Source organism: Gymnogyps californianus, chromosome 8 (genome assembly GCF_018139145.2).
Source record: "Gymnogyps californianus isolate 813 chromosome 8, ASM1813914v2, whole genome shotgun sequence".
Taxonomy (NCBI): Eukaryota; Metazoa; Chordata; class Aves; order Accipitriformes; family Cathartidae; genus Gymnogyps; species Gymnogyps californianus.
In genome coordinates, this window is record NC_059478.1 from 25,612,869 (window position 1) to 25,629,350 (window position 16,482).

At 55.6% G+C, this 16,482-nt stretch overlaps 1 protein-coding gene across 1 annotated transcript; it reads left to right on the forward strand.

Moving 5' to 3' along the window:
• Positions 1-586: 586 nt before the first annotated feature.
• LOC127018982 (uncharacterized) lies at positions 587-15,889 on the forward strand. Its single transcript, XM_050900831.1, has 5 exons — positions 587-635; positions 10,621-11,091; positions 12,182-12,511; positions 12,676-12,842; positions 13,667-15,889. Exons 2-5 carry the CDS (start codon positions 10,800-10,802, stop codon positions 13,709-13,711), a joined length of 834 nt encoding a protein of 277 aa, XP_050756788.1. The 5' UTR covers positions 587-635; positions 10,621-10,799; the 3' UTR covers positions 13,712-15,889.
• The last annotated feature ends 593 nt before the right edge of the window (positions 15,890-16,482 follow it).

The window sequence follows — 16,482 nt, forward strand, 5'->3', positions numbered from 1 at the left end:
GGCTCAACTGGGGGTGCCAGGGGCTATGCGGGACCAGATTGGGGGATGGTGAGGGCCTGGGCCGGGGTCACTCGGACCAGCATGGGGTGACGGGGTGGTGCAGGACCAGACCGGGGGTGCCCAGGACAGGGAAGGACTGGACCAGGGGTTCCCTGCCCGAACCAGGGGTGACCGGTCCAAGGATGCCGAGGCCGGTGCGGGACCGGAGCAAGAGTGCCCTGCCCGAACCGGGGGTGCCGGGGATCAACCGGCGATGCTGGGGGCGGTGCCGAACCGGACCGAGGGTGCCGGGGGCCGAACCGGGACCGGACCGGGAGCGCTCTGCCCGAAACGGAGGTACCGGGTACCGGACCGGGAGCGGCGGGGCCGGTGCGGGGCCGGACCGGGGATGCCGGGGCCGGACCGGACGGGGGTGCGGGGGGTGCCGGGCGTGCGGGGGTGGCAGCGGCCCCCGCCCCGCGCCTCCGGGGCCGGGGCTGGACCACGTGCCGCCCGCCCCGCCCCGGCCGCCGTCCCGCCCCGGCGCCGCCCCGGTGCCGCCGGCGGAGCCAGCGCGGATCGGCCCAGCATGGAGGGGACGCGGCGCGCCCTGCTCCGCCTCGCCGCCGCCTGCTGCCTGCTCTGCGCCCTGCCAGGTACCGGGGGCGGCCGCCCGAGGGGTACCGGGGCGGGGGGCAGCTCGGGGGGGGTCCCGCCCGTCTCGCCGCGGCGGGGAGCGCAGCGCCGGGGCAGCCGTCGGGGCAGCGCCGGGGCCCGGGCTCCTCCGCTCGCTGGTGGGGCTGCGGGAGGGGGGTCTGGGGAGCCCTCCCCGGGGACGGAAACCTCCGGGGAGCAGCGCCCCGGGCATGGCCCCGAAACTCGGGCGAAGTGCCCCCGGCCCCGGGCGCCGTCGCCCCGGCGGGCGCGCAGGTAAGGTCGCCCAGGGATGCTCGGGGGGGGGCTCGGGCGAGCCCCGCGCTCAAGGCAGCAGCGAGGCCGCCCGCCCCGGCCTTGCCCATACAAGGCAGCTGCAGGCAGCGCTCGCCCCGCGGGCGCTGCTCCCCCGCCAGCGGCGCCGGGCCGGCTTCGCCTCCCCGGCCCAGCGGGGAACCCAAGGGGATGCGCGGGGAAGGGAGCAGCGAGCCCGGAGGCGCTCGCCCACCAGCGTCCAGCCCTGCGAGCCCCCCCGTCTCCCACCCTGCAGCTCTTGAGTGCCTACGAGCCACCGCTGAGCTTCCCACCGAGGGGACCCCGGACAAAGCCCGAGCTCTGCCGCCCTCCCTGCAGGCACAGGGCGCCCGTCCCGTCGTGCTGCGGGAGAGGAGGCGATGCCGGTGTCCGGGACAGAGCAGGAGCTGGACCGCGGCCCCAGGCAGCCTCTCCCCGGCTGTATTTCAGCTCAGCTCAGCTCCACGAGCAACATGTCCCCACGTGGGCAGGCGCAGTCTGCAGCGTGGCACTGACAGCCCTGTCCACCGACACGCTGCCGAGCCCTGCCGCGTGGCCGGGAGCGTGCCCCGAGTCGGGGGGCTGTCTCCATCCCCTGTGACCCTGGCAGTGACAAACTCTGAGCTGGCATTTAGAGGCTTGCCTGGGGCTCGGGAAGCAAACATGTTTCCTCTTCTTTGCGGCTGAGAAAAAACCCTTGGCCAGACCCTAGTCAGATCACAGCACGGTGACGGCAGCTGTAAGAGACGGACGGGTGACACATAGAAACTGGGTTTTTAATAACTAATTGATCTGGTAAAACCCTAGCGTAGGTGCTCGTGAGGCCGAGCCCCGGCAGCAAGAGCAGCGCTCAGGCTGAGGTTTTGGGCACCGGATGCGGTTTGGCTGGGTTTGAGGCTGAGCACAGGGAAACAGTCCCAAACCAGCCCCCTTTATGTGGGCAAAGCCTTGGGTAAGGCTGCACTCCCCGTGCGAGGGTGGCTGTGCTGTGACAGGGTGCGAGGAGGAGCCCGGCCACTGGCAGAGGAACAATTCGCTGGCAGAGGAACGACTTGGGATTTCCATCACCGAGAGGAGGAGGAGCTTGGGGCTGCTGCTGGCTGTGTTGGCCCGTGTCTCACAGTGTTTCCTGTCCCTGGTGCCCTGGGGTACCCCCGGGGAGCCCCCTGCCCCAGCTGGCTCATAGGAGTCTTCTTGGTGCAAAGTCCAAGACTCAAACTGCTGGAATGTACCAGAATTAAGGTTGCGCTGGGTTTTTCCTGGGATCTTTCATGCTTAGTGTCCCAATCCTAAAGTCCCTTCACGGCCTCAGGAAATGGCACCTATGCAGCTGGCCTGGCCCTTGTCCTCATGGCTTTTGGATCCGCTAGCTAATCCCAGCCACAGTTGAGAGAGCAAACGTTTTGCGAAAATAGGTGGCATGGAAGAGATGCCACCAATAAAAAAATGCCCCATGGCAAGCACGACCCTTAATGAGACACCAGAGGATCCCAGCAGGACAGTGATGGGGGAAGGGAAAGGTTTGCCCGGAGATTGGCCCCAACGTCGACAGTCCCTAGAGAAACCCATCCAAAACCGGGCTTGTCCCAGCTCTGTGAGCTGGTCTCTGCCCTGCTCCCGGCGCAGATCCCCTTGGACCCCCCTGTCCAGCAGCGCCTGCTCCAGCTCCCCAGCCAGGTTTGCTGCGGGGCCACAGAGGGGCTCAGGCTGCCGCGTCCCCCGCTCTCTGCCCACCCCCGCCTCTCAATGCAGCCTTTCTTCACTGCCTGCGGAAATCCACTTCCTCCAGCACCGTTAGCCTTACAAATAAAACCCCGGAGTAATTTTGGTCTGGGCATTTTGCTGCCTCCCCCTCCTGTGCTGAGCTGCCTCGCAAGCGGAGGGGACAGCACGGGGCCGGGAGCGGCGCGAGTGCATAAAGCCCGGTCTGTCGGCGCCCGGGGCCATGCACACAGGCGGGCAGTGTGTCCGCTTGCAGAGTCCCGCAGCCGATTTGCCATGATTTTTTTCCCCTTGTTTGCCCAGGGCGAGGGGGAGTGGATGGACCCAACCCCACCCTGGCTGGACGGCTCCAGCTCTCCTGCACCCAGAATTGAGCCACAGCTCGGTCCTCTCCTCAGGGCGGTACCTCCGGCTGCGTGGGGTAACCACCGACCCTGCAGCCCCCGCCCAGCCCCATCATATCGTGCCGTCGCTCTTCGAGGCCATTTCTGCACATGCTCTTTCCCCAGCCCCAGGTGCAGGGTGGATCTTGGCTCCCTGCTGCCCTTCCAAGGCCTGAGCTGCTGGGCAGGGGCGAAGCACTCGCCTCCTTCAGCTCCCTTGGCCCCATCCCTCCAGGCAAAAGGGAGCAGGGACGATCCAAAGCACGGAGGCCCCTCTCCTTCCTTTCCACCGAGACCCTCTGGGTGGGCAGATGCAGTTCTTGCTGCAGGGGTTTCCACGGGGCCGCCTTGCGGTGACGCTGGCCGCCTTCGTCCCCACCACACTCTGTGGGGCAGCTCTCATAAGGCTCAGCACTGCTCGGGTCTGGGGCCGGGTCCTGAGCCCTGTGGGGCTGCTCAGGGCAGGGCCAGGGCACGTGCTTGCCCTGCATGACCCAAACTACGGCTGCTGAGGGCAGGATGTGTCCTCCAAGCCCCACGGCCCATGAAACCAGCAGCCACGCAGCTGGGGGCTGCTCAGGGCTGGGCAGATTTCCTGATGTCCAGACTCCCCCCAGCTCATGCCATACTGCACTGGTGACCAGGCTCCCTGCTGACATGAGGCTGCTATTAAGGCAACTAGCTAATTAATTTTCTCCTAATGACATGAGTGCTTCCTCCACTGCAGCTGTGACTCCCAAGATAAGCAGGGCCAGGGTTGGCTGATGCCAGAGCTCTCTGCTGTTGCTGTATTATTGGGGTTACGGAGCCCCAGACAAGGGCAGGCTTCCCAGGCCTTGGGTGCCGTGTGTGTCCCCAGCAGCCTCTGCGCAAAGAGATCTTCATCACAGCTCAGTCCCTCCACCGAGGAACAAAGTAAACAATGTGGGAGCCTCCTGGGCACCTTTCTGCCAAGCAGGGTGCTTTGTAGCTGCATGCAGCCAGTGGAAAATAACTGGCTGGTGTGACAGTGGTGGCTGAGCAAGGCAGCTTGCTCTCCCCTTTTGCCCTGCCACGGGAATTCGGGATAAGCCCCCTCGCCTCTAAATGGGGGATCAGTGATGGGGCTTCATGCAAACATGTGGGAAAGCAGTTTCTTGTATCTCTCCCTGCCCCAGCTGGGTGGGGAAGGGCTCCTGTGGCAGGGCTAGTGCCACCCTGGGGTGCTGCATCCTGCAGGCAGGCGCTCGGGCGGGCACTGCCCGCCTCCCCAGCTCAGGCTCCAGCACCGCTGCGTGCTCTGGGCATGTCTGTGCTGCTTTAATGGGTTTTCCTAGTACTGAAGAACCTGTGCTCGGCATTTATGGCACGGTTTCCAGTGCTGCTCACCTCTGCTCTCGCAACTCTTGCTCTGCCCTGCTCTGCCATGCCACCATTGGCTGGTTGTCCCTGTCCCAAATGCAGTGCCATCAAACGAGGCGGTAGCACTGGCTCCCCTTTTTGCTCCCCAGGGGTTCAAGCCTGAGGCCCAGCATCTGCAGATGCCCTGGGGAAGTGTCCTCCTGCCTGCCCCGGGCCAGTTGGGTGCTGGGCTGTCCCTCCCCAGCACTGCGCTCGCTTGCTGCCCCATATCTAATCTGAGCCCCGTCTCGTGCTCGGCTCGTGGCCACCTGCCTATCGGGCTGGAAGGAGCTTCTCAGTCAGGAGTCTCGGTTTCTATTCCTGTCCCTTACCGCAGCCCTTGCTTTACAGCATGCCTGGCCTGGCCACTTTCCAGGGCTGCGCTCAGCACCCCAGTTCCGCCCCCCCCAGTTTTGCTGCCTGCGCAACAGGGCACGGCTCAGCTCGCAGAGGCCACATGGGGTGCAGTGAATTAACTTGCTGCCGCGCAAGAGCTCCACTGTGGTCCCCAAGCGGGCTGCAAGGTCTGATCTGTCCCTGCACCCCACGCCCGGACTCCTCGCAGCAGACAGAGCCAGTTCAGCCTCTCTCTGCCGGGATGGGGATGGGGACAGTCCCGGCATCAGCCCTGGCAGGGAGAGCGCTGGAGCCCGCAGCAAATGCAACCCAGCGGCATCCTGCCTCCATCAAGGTCCTGCAAGGTACCAAACTGGAGCTGAGTTTACAAAGCAGTTGCCCTTCGTACCGGATCTGTCTCTCTGAGCCTCGCTTTGTTGCGAGGAGGGTGTTGCCCTACAGCATCCCTGGGTGCATCTGGCACCTACCTGAAGGGCTCTAGAAATCTCTTCTGCCACTTGTTTTTTTTTTTTATTCCAAGCTCTGAGTTAAGGAGAAGAGGTCAGGCTTGGCTGGTATCTAATCAGCAGCTGCTCCGGTTTTTAAACCAGCTGCTCTGGTTTTAAATGAAATGAAGAGCCTTGGTTTTAAATCCCACTATACGGTTTTATTTGCATTTATACTCAAGCTCTTTTTCCTTGAAGAGGTTGTTTAATTACCGTTGGTTGGTAACCATAAAAATGTAATAACTGGCAACAAAAGATAATTTCTACACTTAATGGAGTACTTTGCTAAGCAATAGGATATAATATAATTGCTTAAATACGTATAGGTTACAGCTTATGCTGTTACTTTTTAAACATTATATTAATTTTGCATTTTACTAGGTTGTTTGCGACTTGAGCTGTTACACTTAAATGGAAATTGAATTCAGTTAGTGCACAAAAATAGCATTTTAGAAGGGTTTGGGTGCCTTTTCAATGAATCAGAGTAGTGGTTTGACATGCATTCTGTAGGAAGCTGATTTAAGTGAGGTGCTATCCGCAGACAGTGACAGCCTGCGCGGGAGGATACATCCGCACCAGGGAGTCCTGCTCCCACGGACGCTTTTTCTGAAATCCTGGGTGGACCCTTTCTCATCTTTGTGCTCAGCTCTCAGCTGGGTCTCTGTTCGCCTCTTCCAGCGGTGACTGCAGCCTGCACCCCACTGCCCTGCTCTGCCTCGAGCCCCGGCAGCCAGCCTGCCGCTGGCTTCCTTACCTTACGTGGCTCTCCTACTTCTCACCCTAAGAGGGATTTTAGAAACGGTGGTAAAGCCTATGGATTGGAGTCAGGTTTGTGTTGACCCTTGGGGAGCTCAGGCTGCTGTTTCTGGCTGAGATAGGAAGAAGGGTGCAGAGGATGCTGTTGGGACTGGGGCAGGAGGGTTGTGGCAAGAGCTCGTCCGCAGGCTGGTCCAGCTGAGGCCCTGCTCTGTCTTGCTGCCTTATTTTATTCTGAGAAACAAATAGACAGTGGGGTGGCTGCTGTGGCAGAGGATGGAGGAGACGTCCCCGCTCTGCGTGGCTGCCCTGACACAGCAGTGATTCTCTGTGCTGGTTATGCAAACCTTCCTCAGCCCCTCGCTTGGCCCCAGCCCTGAAACTTGGGCAGGGAGCGCAAAGCAGGAATGGCCCCGTCTCCTGCAGAGCTGGCTTCCTTCACTCCTCTCCACTATGGCATATTTATACCATGACTGCTCTGGAGCTGGTGGGAGCTCGGGTTGATGCGTGGAGGTCCCTCAGTGTCGTCATGCAGCGCTGGAGAGGGGCCGAAGCCGTGGGCTGATGCTCAGAGCCCTCCCTTCCCTCGCGGAGCAGGGAGCGTTTCCCACCCTTGTCCAAGGCAGGGGCTTCTCGGCTGGCTGCATCCCTTCTCCCTTGGGGCCGCTCTCTTCCTTTGCCCCTCTCGTTTCCCAGACAGAGGTCACTGCAGTCAGCACTGTCTGATGGGAGCTGCCGCTCCAAATCCACCAGCCCTGCCCTAATGTGGTCTGAGATCGCTGGTTCTCACCACGCGCAGACTGAGCCTGGTGGTTAGCACAGACGCGGGGCAGGAGCGGGGCTGTAGCCAGGGGACCACCAGCCAGCTCTGCTTTAGCAGGCACTGCAGCGTAACCAAAACAAACCCACCCTTGGTTCCCCATCAGGGAAACAGAGATGCTGTTATTATCAGAGCTCTTGCTTGCAGCTGGTCCTGCTTCTTCACTTGCAGTACGGTCGTAGTTGCTTTATTATGGATCCAAGGGTGACTGCACCTTCACCAGCTGTCTTGGGGTGCTGCAACTGTCAGGCCTTGGAGGATCCCAGAGAAGGGGAAGCATCCACACTAAATCCTTCCCTTTCCATCCGAGACAAGAGCGGCATGGTTCCCTCTTGTCTGCAGGAGCTGATGAGGGTGATGCCTTAGGCAATGCAGCCACAGCCTCCCTGGCATGTGGTGCAGGAAGCAGAGCTCCTCCAGGAAGACGCCAGAGTAACGAGCTCTGACCTGCGTCTCTGTAAGTAACTGACAAACAGCTAAAAACATCATCGCTCAGCGACTGGAGCAGCAGCGACAGCGCTGGAGCTGGGCATTTTCCGACCTGTCGGGCACCAAGGATCCAGAGCAAACCACGGTGGTTGGACCCTGGGGGATCGCAGGTGGTGTGGGGTTTGCTGGGTCTCATCCAGCACAGCCAGCCCCAGCGGCTTCGCAGCAGAGCCGTGCTCTCCCCCACTGTACTGCAGGGTTTGCACGGGAGCTGGGTGGGAATGGGTTGCCTGTTTGGGTGATAAAACGGTGGGAAACAAAGTTGTGGCATTGCAGCAACGATGTAGCAAATCTTAATGCAAGACCCTGTGGGGGAGTATTTTTATTTTAAAACAAAACTGAAGTAAAACACATTGGTGCTTGCACTCTTAACACCCATATGCTCACAAGCACCAAGTTGCACCTATTGGGTATTTCCCCAGGTGCTTTGCTTGATGACTGTGTGCTGGCTTTGGATGTGCCCTTACCCCTTACGAGCTGACAGACCTGAGGGTGATCTTCTGTCTGTCTACCCCGAGTGATCAGGATTTACTCACTGTCCTTTGTTTCCTTGCCCATCTTAAGGCTCTTGCCTTGTTCTCTATCTTCCCACCATCATCTCTTAATGGCTGGAGTCTTTGTGTTTGCCTGGTTTAGGCTCTCCCTTTTTTTCAGGCTCTCCTTTGTTTCCTGAGCTGGGTGTGCTGTGATGTGCTGGGCTGGATGACCTGCTAATTCAGGTGCCATCAACACCTCCCACGCTCAAAGGCCTCCGAGCAGGTGCCCCGCTGCCCCAGCGGTTCCCCTTCCTGCTCCATACCTGCCATTTTTAACATCTCTTCTGCAATTCTCTACAAACCAGGTTTTACACACCACAGTGCTGTTTTACGCCAGACGCGGGCTGGCTGCTGCTACAGCACAAGCCTTTCTGCAATGGTCCTGCTACGTTCCTGTGGGATGCAGGGCCACAGCCGCCCATCCACCCGGGCACCGCTTCCTTGGCGGTCATGGACACCGGGCAATTCTGCGGGAAGCAGCTGTGTGGCTACTTATGGAGAGAAGAGCTTAGGGAAATACTACTCCCACTAGCTCTCCCTCTTGCAGACAGTGAGGAGCTGTGTGTGCAGCCCATCCTTATTCACAGAGTGGGGGGAGCTGCTTGTCCCCACAAACCCTCCTGCCCCACAGCACCTCCTGGCAGGGATGCCAGCTCCTGACACCGCGGGGAGGTGCCCTGGCGTGTAGGGCCCAGACTCATCCGCCTTCCCCCTGGCTTTCCTCTCCTAGTCAGAAACTGGCACAACTGTTTCAGAGGTGCTCAAGCCTTTGTGCAAGACAGCTCTCCCCAAATCTTTCCTCTGCGTGACCCCAGTCACGGCTTGCCACCCCGTGGGAGGCTGCCCCAGGCACAGGCCAGCTATTCAAAGCAGCACGTAGCCAGGCTCGCCGCTGGCCGGGCACCTGGCCACCACCTTTCCTGTTTACCCCACGGTGACAGTGCAGCTCTGTGTGTGTCTCTTGCTACGCAGGAGCAGGTAGTCGGGTGTTTACAGAGAGAGCATCTGCCAATGCCCAGACGGGATCCTTCAGTGTTGCCCAGCGCAGGCTCTGGAGCTGCTGGGATCTCACCCAGCAGGCAGCGTGCTGAATAGCAGTGCTGGGTTTAGGGCTGGAACTTGTCGCATGAAGAGCTGTGAGCTTTGGTGCCTGATCCCGGGAAACGCAGTGCTGAGCTCTTCCTTGCAGGTGTTACTGGTGTAAGCGTATCCTATGCCTTAGCTCCATTTCAGAGAGCAGCTTGCTTTGTTTAGAGGCACATTCTGGCCGCAGACAGCTGGATCAAGGCGAGGCCAAAGGGAGCATCACTTACGCCTTCGGTCTTCACGTTTAAGTTGCCCCCGCTGGGGCTCCCCTTGAGAGCTTGTTTTCTGAATGTGCTGAGCGGGGTTCTGCTGCCTGCTTGTGCATCCCCCATGGGAGCCCTCCTGGGACTGGGGCCCCGGGCTGGGGAAGCACAGCTCTGTCAGGCTGCTTCGAGGTTTTGAATTCTCCAGCTGGTCGGGGTACTGCGAAGGTCTCCTGAGAGAGATGTATTGTGTCTTTTTTTAGGGCCTGTTAAGTGCTGTAGCTGGAGAAGAGTTCTGATAACTGTGTCTGTTCCGAAGAGCTTTTAAAAACTGCTGAGATTTCCCCAAAGCCTTAGTACGGAAGTGGGCTGCTTTGTTGGTGGATGAATGTTTCTTGGTTACAGCATCTGCCTCGGATGCTTCTCCACTGTGGAGAGAGTGGGCATGAAGATGGATTTTCTTCGGTACCTTTATTTTTTTCTGTAGTTGGCTCATCACACCTCTGTGGCTTGGGTAGAAACTTGAACAGAAATCGTCAAAACATTGACCATGCGATGTTTTTAAATTGTCTGTAGAGTCCATCCTGATGTGGCTACATTTCTCTGTTTTCTTCCTGTTTACACCCTAAAAAACTCTCACAGGATCTGTGTTTATGAATGGGCAGTGTAAAAGCCTTGTGGTTTTCCTCCTCCTGCATGCTGTCACACCGTCTAGCGGCTGTGGATCCGGGGGGGATCCTTGCTCGCTGCAGGTTCCCGCTAGGGAAGCTGGCCCTGTTTGCTGTAGTGGGAGGCTGAGTACCTCCCCATTTCTAGGACAACAGTCGCGCTTTATGGTGGTGGTGTGTTCGTGAAGGTGGCTCCCAAAGTACACCACCAGCCCTGTTAGCTGTAGTTACTCTCTTGCTACCCATTTCACCTTTCCCTCTAGCAGCAAGCCCACACTACTACTAAGATGACTAGCAATATATGCTTTACCCTTGCCAGCCGCAGACTTTTTTAACATCACTTTTCTACACTTCATCGGGCCGGGGGAGCTAGAGGATCTGCTTCCACTTTTTCTCCACTTGTATTTTTTCTGCACCACTTCTGACTCTTTCTCAATGAACCAAGGAAGACTTATCTAAGTTTCTCACAGAATCAGGTCTCAGGTGGTACTTTTAAAAAAACCCAAATCTTCTAAAAAGGTTTAAGAGGTGCTCCAGGGTAGAGGGGTTAGTGATGCTGACCCCACAGAACAGGAGCACAGGGCTTGAGAGGGAGGAGGGTAAAGACAGGTCCCCTAGAGCAGGTCCCTGCCTCAGAGAGGCCAGGAGGACAGAGGAGCTATTTGAACCCCTTCCCCCAAATGTGAACCTGTGCTGGATTTGGAGTTAGGGGGATGGAGAGGTTCAATTCCTGGCCTCCTCCTCTGTTTCTCCTCTCAGTGTGGGATCTCTGATGAACTTCTCAGCATTTCTTAACTCTGTTCTGTAGGAGAGGGACAGAAGACAACAGAGACCTCGGTGACACCATCACCTTTTCTTAGCACAGTGCTAACCTCGCATCAGCCAAGGGAAGCCTCTGACTTCAGTCCAGTGACTACTGCCATCCTCGAGACAAGCCTGGAGAAAAATTTGACTGCTGCAACACTCAATGCCACTGGAGCCCACGCTATGGAGATGGAGGATGCCTCCATCCCTACCACCCCCCTGGTAGGCACCAAGGCAGAGAGACTGCAAGCTTCCACCACTGCCAGCCCCGGGGATGTCACAGTTACACAGCGTGAGCACCACAACATGAGCTTGTCAGTCAACAGCAGCACTGAAGTCCCCTCCCCTACCCCGACCGCCAGTACTCTGGAAGAAAACCAGCCCAACCATGAAGTCACAGAGCCTTTCAGCACAACTGAAGAAATGGATGACACCAGCAGTGCAACCCCCACGCTTCCTCTGAACAGTGTGCCAGGTGAGGTTTTGCCTTTACTGCCTGTGCAGAAAGTCCTGCCCCAAGCATGCACAACCTGGAAACTTCTGTGAACTCTCATGGGAACTGGAGAGAGGGAGAAAAGGAGAATGAGCCATTAAGCACGGCCAGTTCAGTGGGACTGACTTGCAGAGGTGCTGTTAGTTCAGCATCCTCTTTGCAAACCCCATTAATTATAGTACTAATTGTGCTGGCTGCTTTCTGATGAGGACATTGATTGTGTGCAGGGAAATCCTTTATATATCTCATCCGAAACAACGTGCTTCAGCAGTGCTGCCCAGCTGGGCTCTTCCTGCACCAGGGCTGGGGGCTCGACAGGAACCTTCCCTGCTGCCTGCAGAACAGGGCAGCACACCCTCCCTTAACACAAAGCATGGAGATGGGCAGGCACAAGCATCAGCCCATCCATCCCTGGGCAACCATGGGAACCCCTGCCCTACCTTCAGATCCCTCTGGGCAGCATGGGGACTGGCTATAGGGTCTGTGATCCCAGTCTCGCCCACCTTGGGGCCTGCCAGGCTGTCACACACCCCTGATGCAAGGCAGATATTGATTGACCATTGATTTGCATGGTGTTCATGCACAACCGCATCCTTCGCCCTGGTTTGTGTCACAAGGTCCTGCTGTTCTGTGACACACGGACACAGCCTCAGGGGATGCTGGTACCCCGTCCCTGGGCAGCCCCCTTTGTGCTCCCTGTAAGGAGGGATGAGAGACCTTTCCCAGTGTCTTGCTCTGGGGTGATCCCCAGCTCTGTGCAGAGCTGTTTGAGGCTTCTCTGCTTGTCCTTTGTCCCCAGAGGACAGGACTTGTGGGCCCAGCTGAGGTTGGCTAACATTGCAGATTGGCACATATGAAAACCAAGAGGACTTTCTAAGCACTGTGGCTTATAGCGTGGCTCAGCTGTGGCTGTGCTATAGGACCTGCTTGTTTTCCAAAGGGTTGTCAATAAGCTGCTTTTCCTATAGTCCCAGCAGTCTTCCTTACAGCCTTGCTTCCATCTTGTCCAGTCCCACAGAACAGTGCGCTTGCACTTTATCCTTTGAAATAACTGCTTGTTCCTATTTTGCAGCAACAACTAACAGCTCTCAGCTGGGACCTTTTGATGGGCAGACCGTGGGGCCCACAGCAGCAAGGTCTGAAACTAGGCCAGGAACGAGCCCGGTGGGTGCCACAGAGGAGAGCACCATGGAGCCCAGAACCTCCTCTGCTCCCATCTCCACCGTAGGGAGCACGCCCTCTGCTACTGCCTCCAGTACTGTGACAGTGAGACCCTCTGTGACCAGCTCCACGTCTACCAGCACAGCTGCCATCCCCACCAACACATCTACACTGGAGCAGCCATTAGAGCCCGTGCACGAGAAAGCTTCTGTGTTGGATGTTGATGATGACAAAAATTCAGGTAAATGCTCTGCTTTTGTCCCTGCTCTCACAAAACATGGCAAAGGGTTGGGGCTACCTCAAATTGTCTCTCGGTTGTACTGAGCAGAACCAGAAAAGACAAGGCTTTGCTTCTCCAGCCATTGAAGGCTCTCCTTTGGCCTTATTCCCTTGGTATCCTTGCAGAGCTACCCAGTTCTCCTTTGGCCGATACAACGAGGGCTGATCCCTTGGTAATCACCGTGATCTCCGTCTTCATTGTCATGGTGGGCATCCTAGGCCTGGTGGGCTTCTTGAGATACCGCCAGCACAACAGCCGCATGGAGTTCCGGCGCCTGCAGGACCTGCCCATGGTGAGTAATGCCTTCAGCCGAGCCTGACATGGTCTGACTTGCTACTGGCTGCTTTGCAGTTCCCCTTCTACTACATTAGCAATGCTTTGGGTATTCGCAGCAGCAAGAATGCTCATCACAACTCCTGTTCCCTCTTAGGTCCCTCTCCTTCCATCCAGGGTTTGAATCAAGACAGCAAGTCTCAAGGTTGGCCACTAAAGAAGCTCTCTGCCTTCCCCTCACTCTGCAGGGGAATGCTAAGAGGATAAATAGAAAGAGGAAGGGGAGCTCCATCCAAACTTCCCCTGAAATGACACCTTCCCAGCCTCTCCTCCTGTATTCTGATATACTTGCTTTGTGACTATGACAAAGCAGATTCTGTGCTCTGTTCCAGGGAGGTTTTCTGTCTGTCTGCGTTTGACCCTTTGGGGATATAAAAAGATATGAAGGTTTCAGAGGCTGGATTAGCTCTGGGGAAGCTGCAACTAACTCACTGCACTTTCTGGGACAGAGGAGTACCGATTCCCTTCTGCAGCTAGCAAGCAAGCTGATGCTGTTTCAATCTGAGTGGAGTTTTCCACAGCCAGGGTTTTCCACATCCCTGCAGCAGGCAGGCTCTTCCTGCATACACCTCTTCTCTCCAAAAGCTGCAGCAGGAGAGGAGAGTGACAGTCTAAAGATCCAGGAGTGGCACAGGGACAGCATTTAGGTGGATTGCTGGGCAGATGGCCACACTGTGACAGTGTGGATGAGAAGGCTGTGCTGCCTGCACAGCTCTCTTCCAGGCTGGGACTGTATGCCATCGTGCAGACATCTCATTAAAGCACGCTCTTCTCTGCTTCTAGGATGACATGATGGAGGACACCCCTCTCTCACTCTACAGCTACTAGGCAACCAGGCTGTCCTCTGCCTGGCCGGCTGAACTTCCCAGAGGAGAAGGCCTTGAGGACTTGGTCCCAGATGATCTGCTGAGGAATGAGGGGCTGTGATTTGCACACAACTTAAAGATCCTTTTCAGATGGCTTTTGGTTTTAGACATTTTAAGTAGTTCAATGTTGAAGTTTTTATGCTGGGAATCAGAGCCCAAGTCTGGCCCTTTCCTCCAGGCTCTCCTCGAAACAATGCCCTGAGGAGGTGCCTCCTCCTTTTAGTGTGGTGACTAATTAGCCAAGACAACCTTTGCCATCACGTTCTGCATGGATCTCTTCTGTCCATCTTGGCGGCTGCTGCTTTCAAAGGAGGTGGGCAAGTGATCCATACAAGAGCTCTTAACGCTGGTGGTGTCAGCACAGTGCTAGCAAAGGAGACTGCTGTTCTCTGAGGGAGCCAAGGATGTGGAAATTAGTTCTCTTGGGCTCCCTCTTGTTCTGTATTTTTAAGGTTGGTTGGTTTGGTTTTTTTCTTGCACTTTTTTTGTTCCTGTTTCAGCTTTAGTCCTGGGATTGGCACTGCCCATCCTGAAATACCTACCAGGAGGATGACAGACTGCTCTGCTTCCTTCCTACATGCATACCTTTTCTCTTTAACCAGGGAAAACAGTTTTGTGGCCACTGGAGAAGTGCCCTTGCTACTTGATGTTGCTTTGAAGTTGCTGGGAGGAAAATGAACATAATTTTAGCTTAACAGGGCTTGATAGGACTCTGTTGCCAATTAGACACACTAATTTGGTCTCACCAAAATTAGGAAACTGTGCCTCCCATACTTGATGCTTTCAGCATATGCGTAAACTCCTTGCCCAGGCTCAGTAAATGCTTTAGTCCATTTCCCTGCCTGGATTGACACATGCCTTTCCTCAGGTACCTCCCATTTTGCTGCTAGCATCTGGTTGCTGGAAGTTGTTGTACAAAACTAGTACTGCACTCTCCCTCCTCTGCTATGCAAGGTCAAAGCTCCTTTGCCTTCTAATGTTGGTCTTTGAGCCAGTTGGTGTCTTGTCATGAGGACAGATCCTGGATGTAGGTGCCTCCCTCCCCTTCCCTTTCTAGGCGTTAGGCTGATTAGATTCTGCACTTTTGCCTCAAAATATCACTGCTGTAGACTGCATCCAAGGCTCTTGAGGCCCCTCAAGGAAACCCATGGACCAGAGCCTCTGAGTGTAAATCTGAGGATCTTTCGGTGCCCTCACCTCAGAAAGACCGGAGTGTGTGTGACATGAAAGTCTTCATGTAACTAACACCTGCTCCTGTTTTCTAATTCACATTTGACTGCAGGTAAAGAGAAACACATGCCTTCTCTAGAGTGTTTGATTTTTGACTAAGCCAGTTGCTCCCTCAGGATACAGCAAGGGCTAGAGATTATCTACCACATTGCTCTTACAAGCCTCAATCTCTCCTCTCCTTTCAGTAGCAACACTCACGGACCCCTCAAAGGACAGACACCAGGCCTCACTAGCAAAAGTACCTTTTTTTTTCCAGTGCTGTTATTGCTTGTCTTAGCAGGGAAAGGGGAATTTCCCCATCAGCAGGGCTTAAATTATCTGCAAAGCCCAAAGATGGAGCAGAACTGGTCTGGGTCAAATAGATGAACTGGGTAAGGCAGCAGTTCCTCCCTCCTGCGTTACTACTTCCGAAGTGGCTGACAAATGGCTGCAGTGCAGTTTGGGTTCAGCTGTTGGCTTTGGCCTTGCATCTGTTTATTGTAAGGATGCCCAGTAAAATAGGGAAGAAGGGCTGGTTCTCTCCTACTGTTATTGCATGAAAACTAAAGGGCAATTGTCACAACTCCAAAGCTTTTGTATCAAGCATTGTCTGCACAGAGCAATCTCCCTAGCTACAGACTTGTTTCCCCTGCCGGAGGGCAGGGTGCTACTGGGTTTTGGCACAAAGAGAGGCAAGTTAGTGGTGGAAAATAGAACTCCATCCTGGCTGAAACTGGTGCAGGCTGGCATAGCTGGAAAGTGTCTCTGCACACAACCGAAAGGGCAGGGGCTGGTTGTTCTGGTTTCCCGTGCATCGCTGTCCAGGGGAAAGGGGTGAGGAAGAAAACTCGCCCAACACCAAAGTGCAACTTTCTTTGTAAAATATGTTAATAGTGGATTTTTTTTCTGCAATAAAGTTACAAATGCCAAAGGTGTCCCAGTCCTCATATTTTCATCGCAAACATCTAACTAAAAAGCTTTTGTAGATCACAATGAATCCTGTGGTAGATAAACAGCAGCAGTTTGGGGTAGGAAGACTCACAGGGCTGATGATACTAGTGAAAATGCCAGACAGCTATAAACCATAGCTCTGAGGGTTCAGAAGGACACCACCCTCCCTGCTTGTATTGCTTCTTGTCAGGGTCATTCCCTGTCTCGGTTGACTGAGATTAATTTCTGTACGGTCAAATCAGATGAAATCTGTCTTAGAGAACCACACTAGACCAAATAATCTCACATACACCTTTAGACTCTCTTCCTTTGCCTCTGATGATTGAAGATATCCTTATCCTGTTGTCAACTGTAACCCCAAATTCTATTTACAGAAATATCCTGAAAGCCAGCCTAATCCAAACCTAAGTAGCATCATCTGTCATGCTTCTTTCTATAGTACAGAAGACAAAGCAAACTGAAAGGCATGTACTTCTTTTTGTTTAGCTTTATAGCTGTTTTGAACTTTTCCTTTTGGAGCTCAGACCCACAGGGAGGTAACTGCTCATGGTTTGTTTCAAAAGCCCAGCTCTT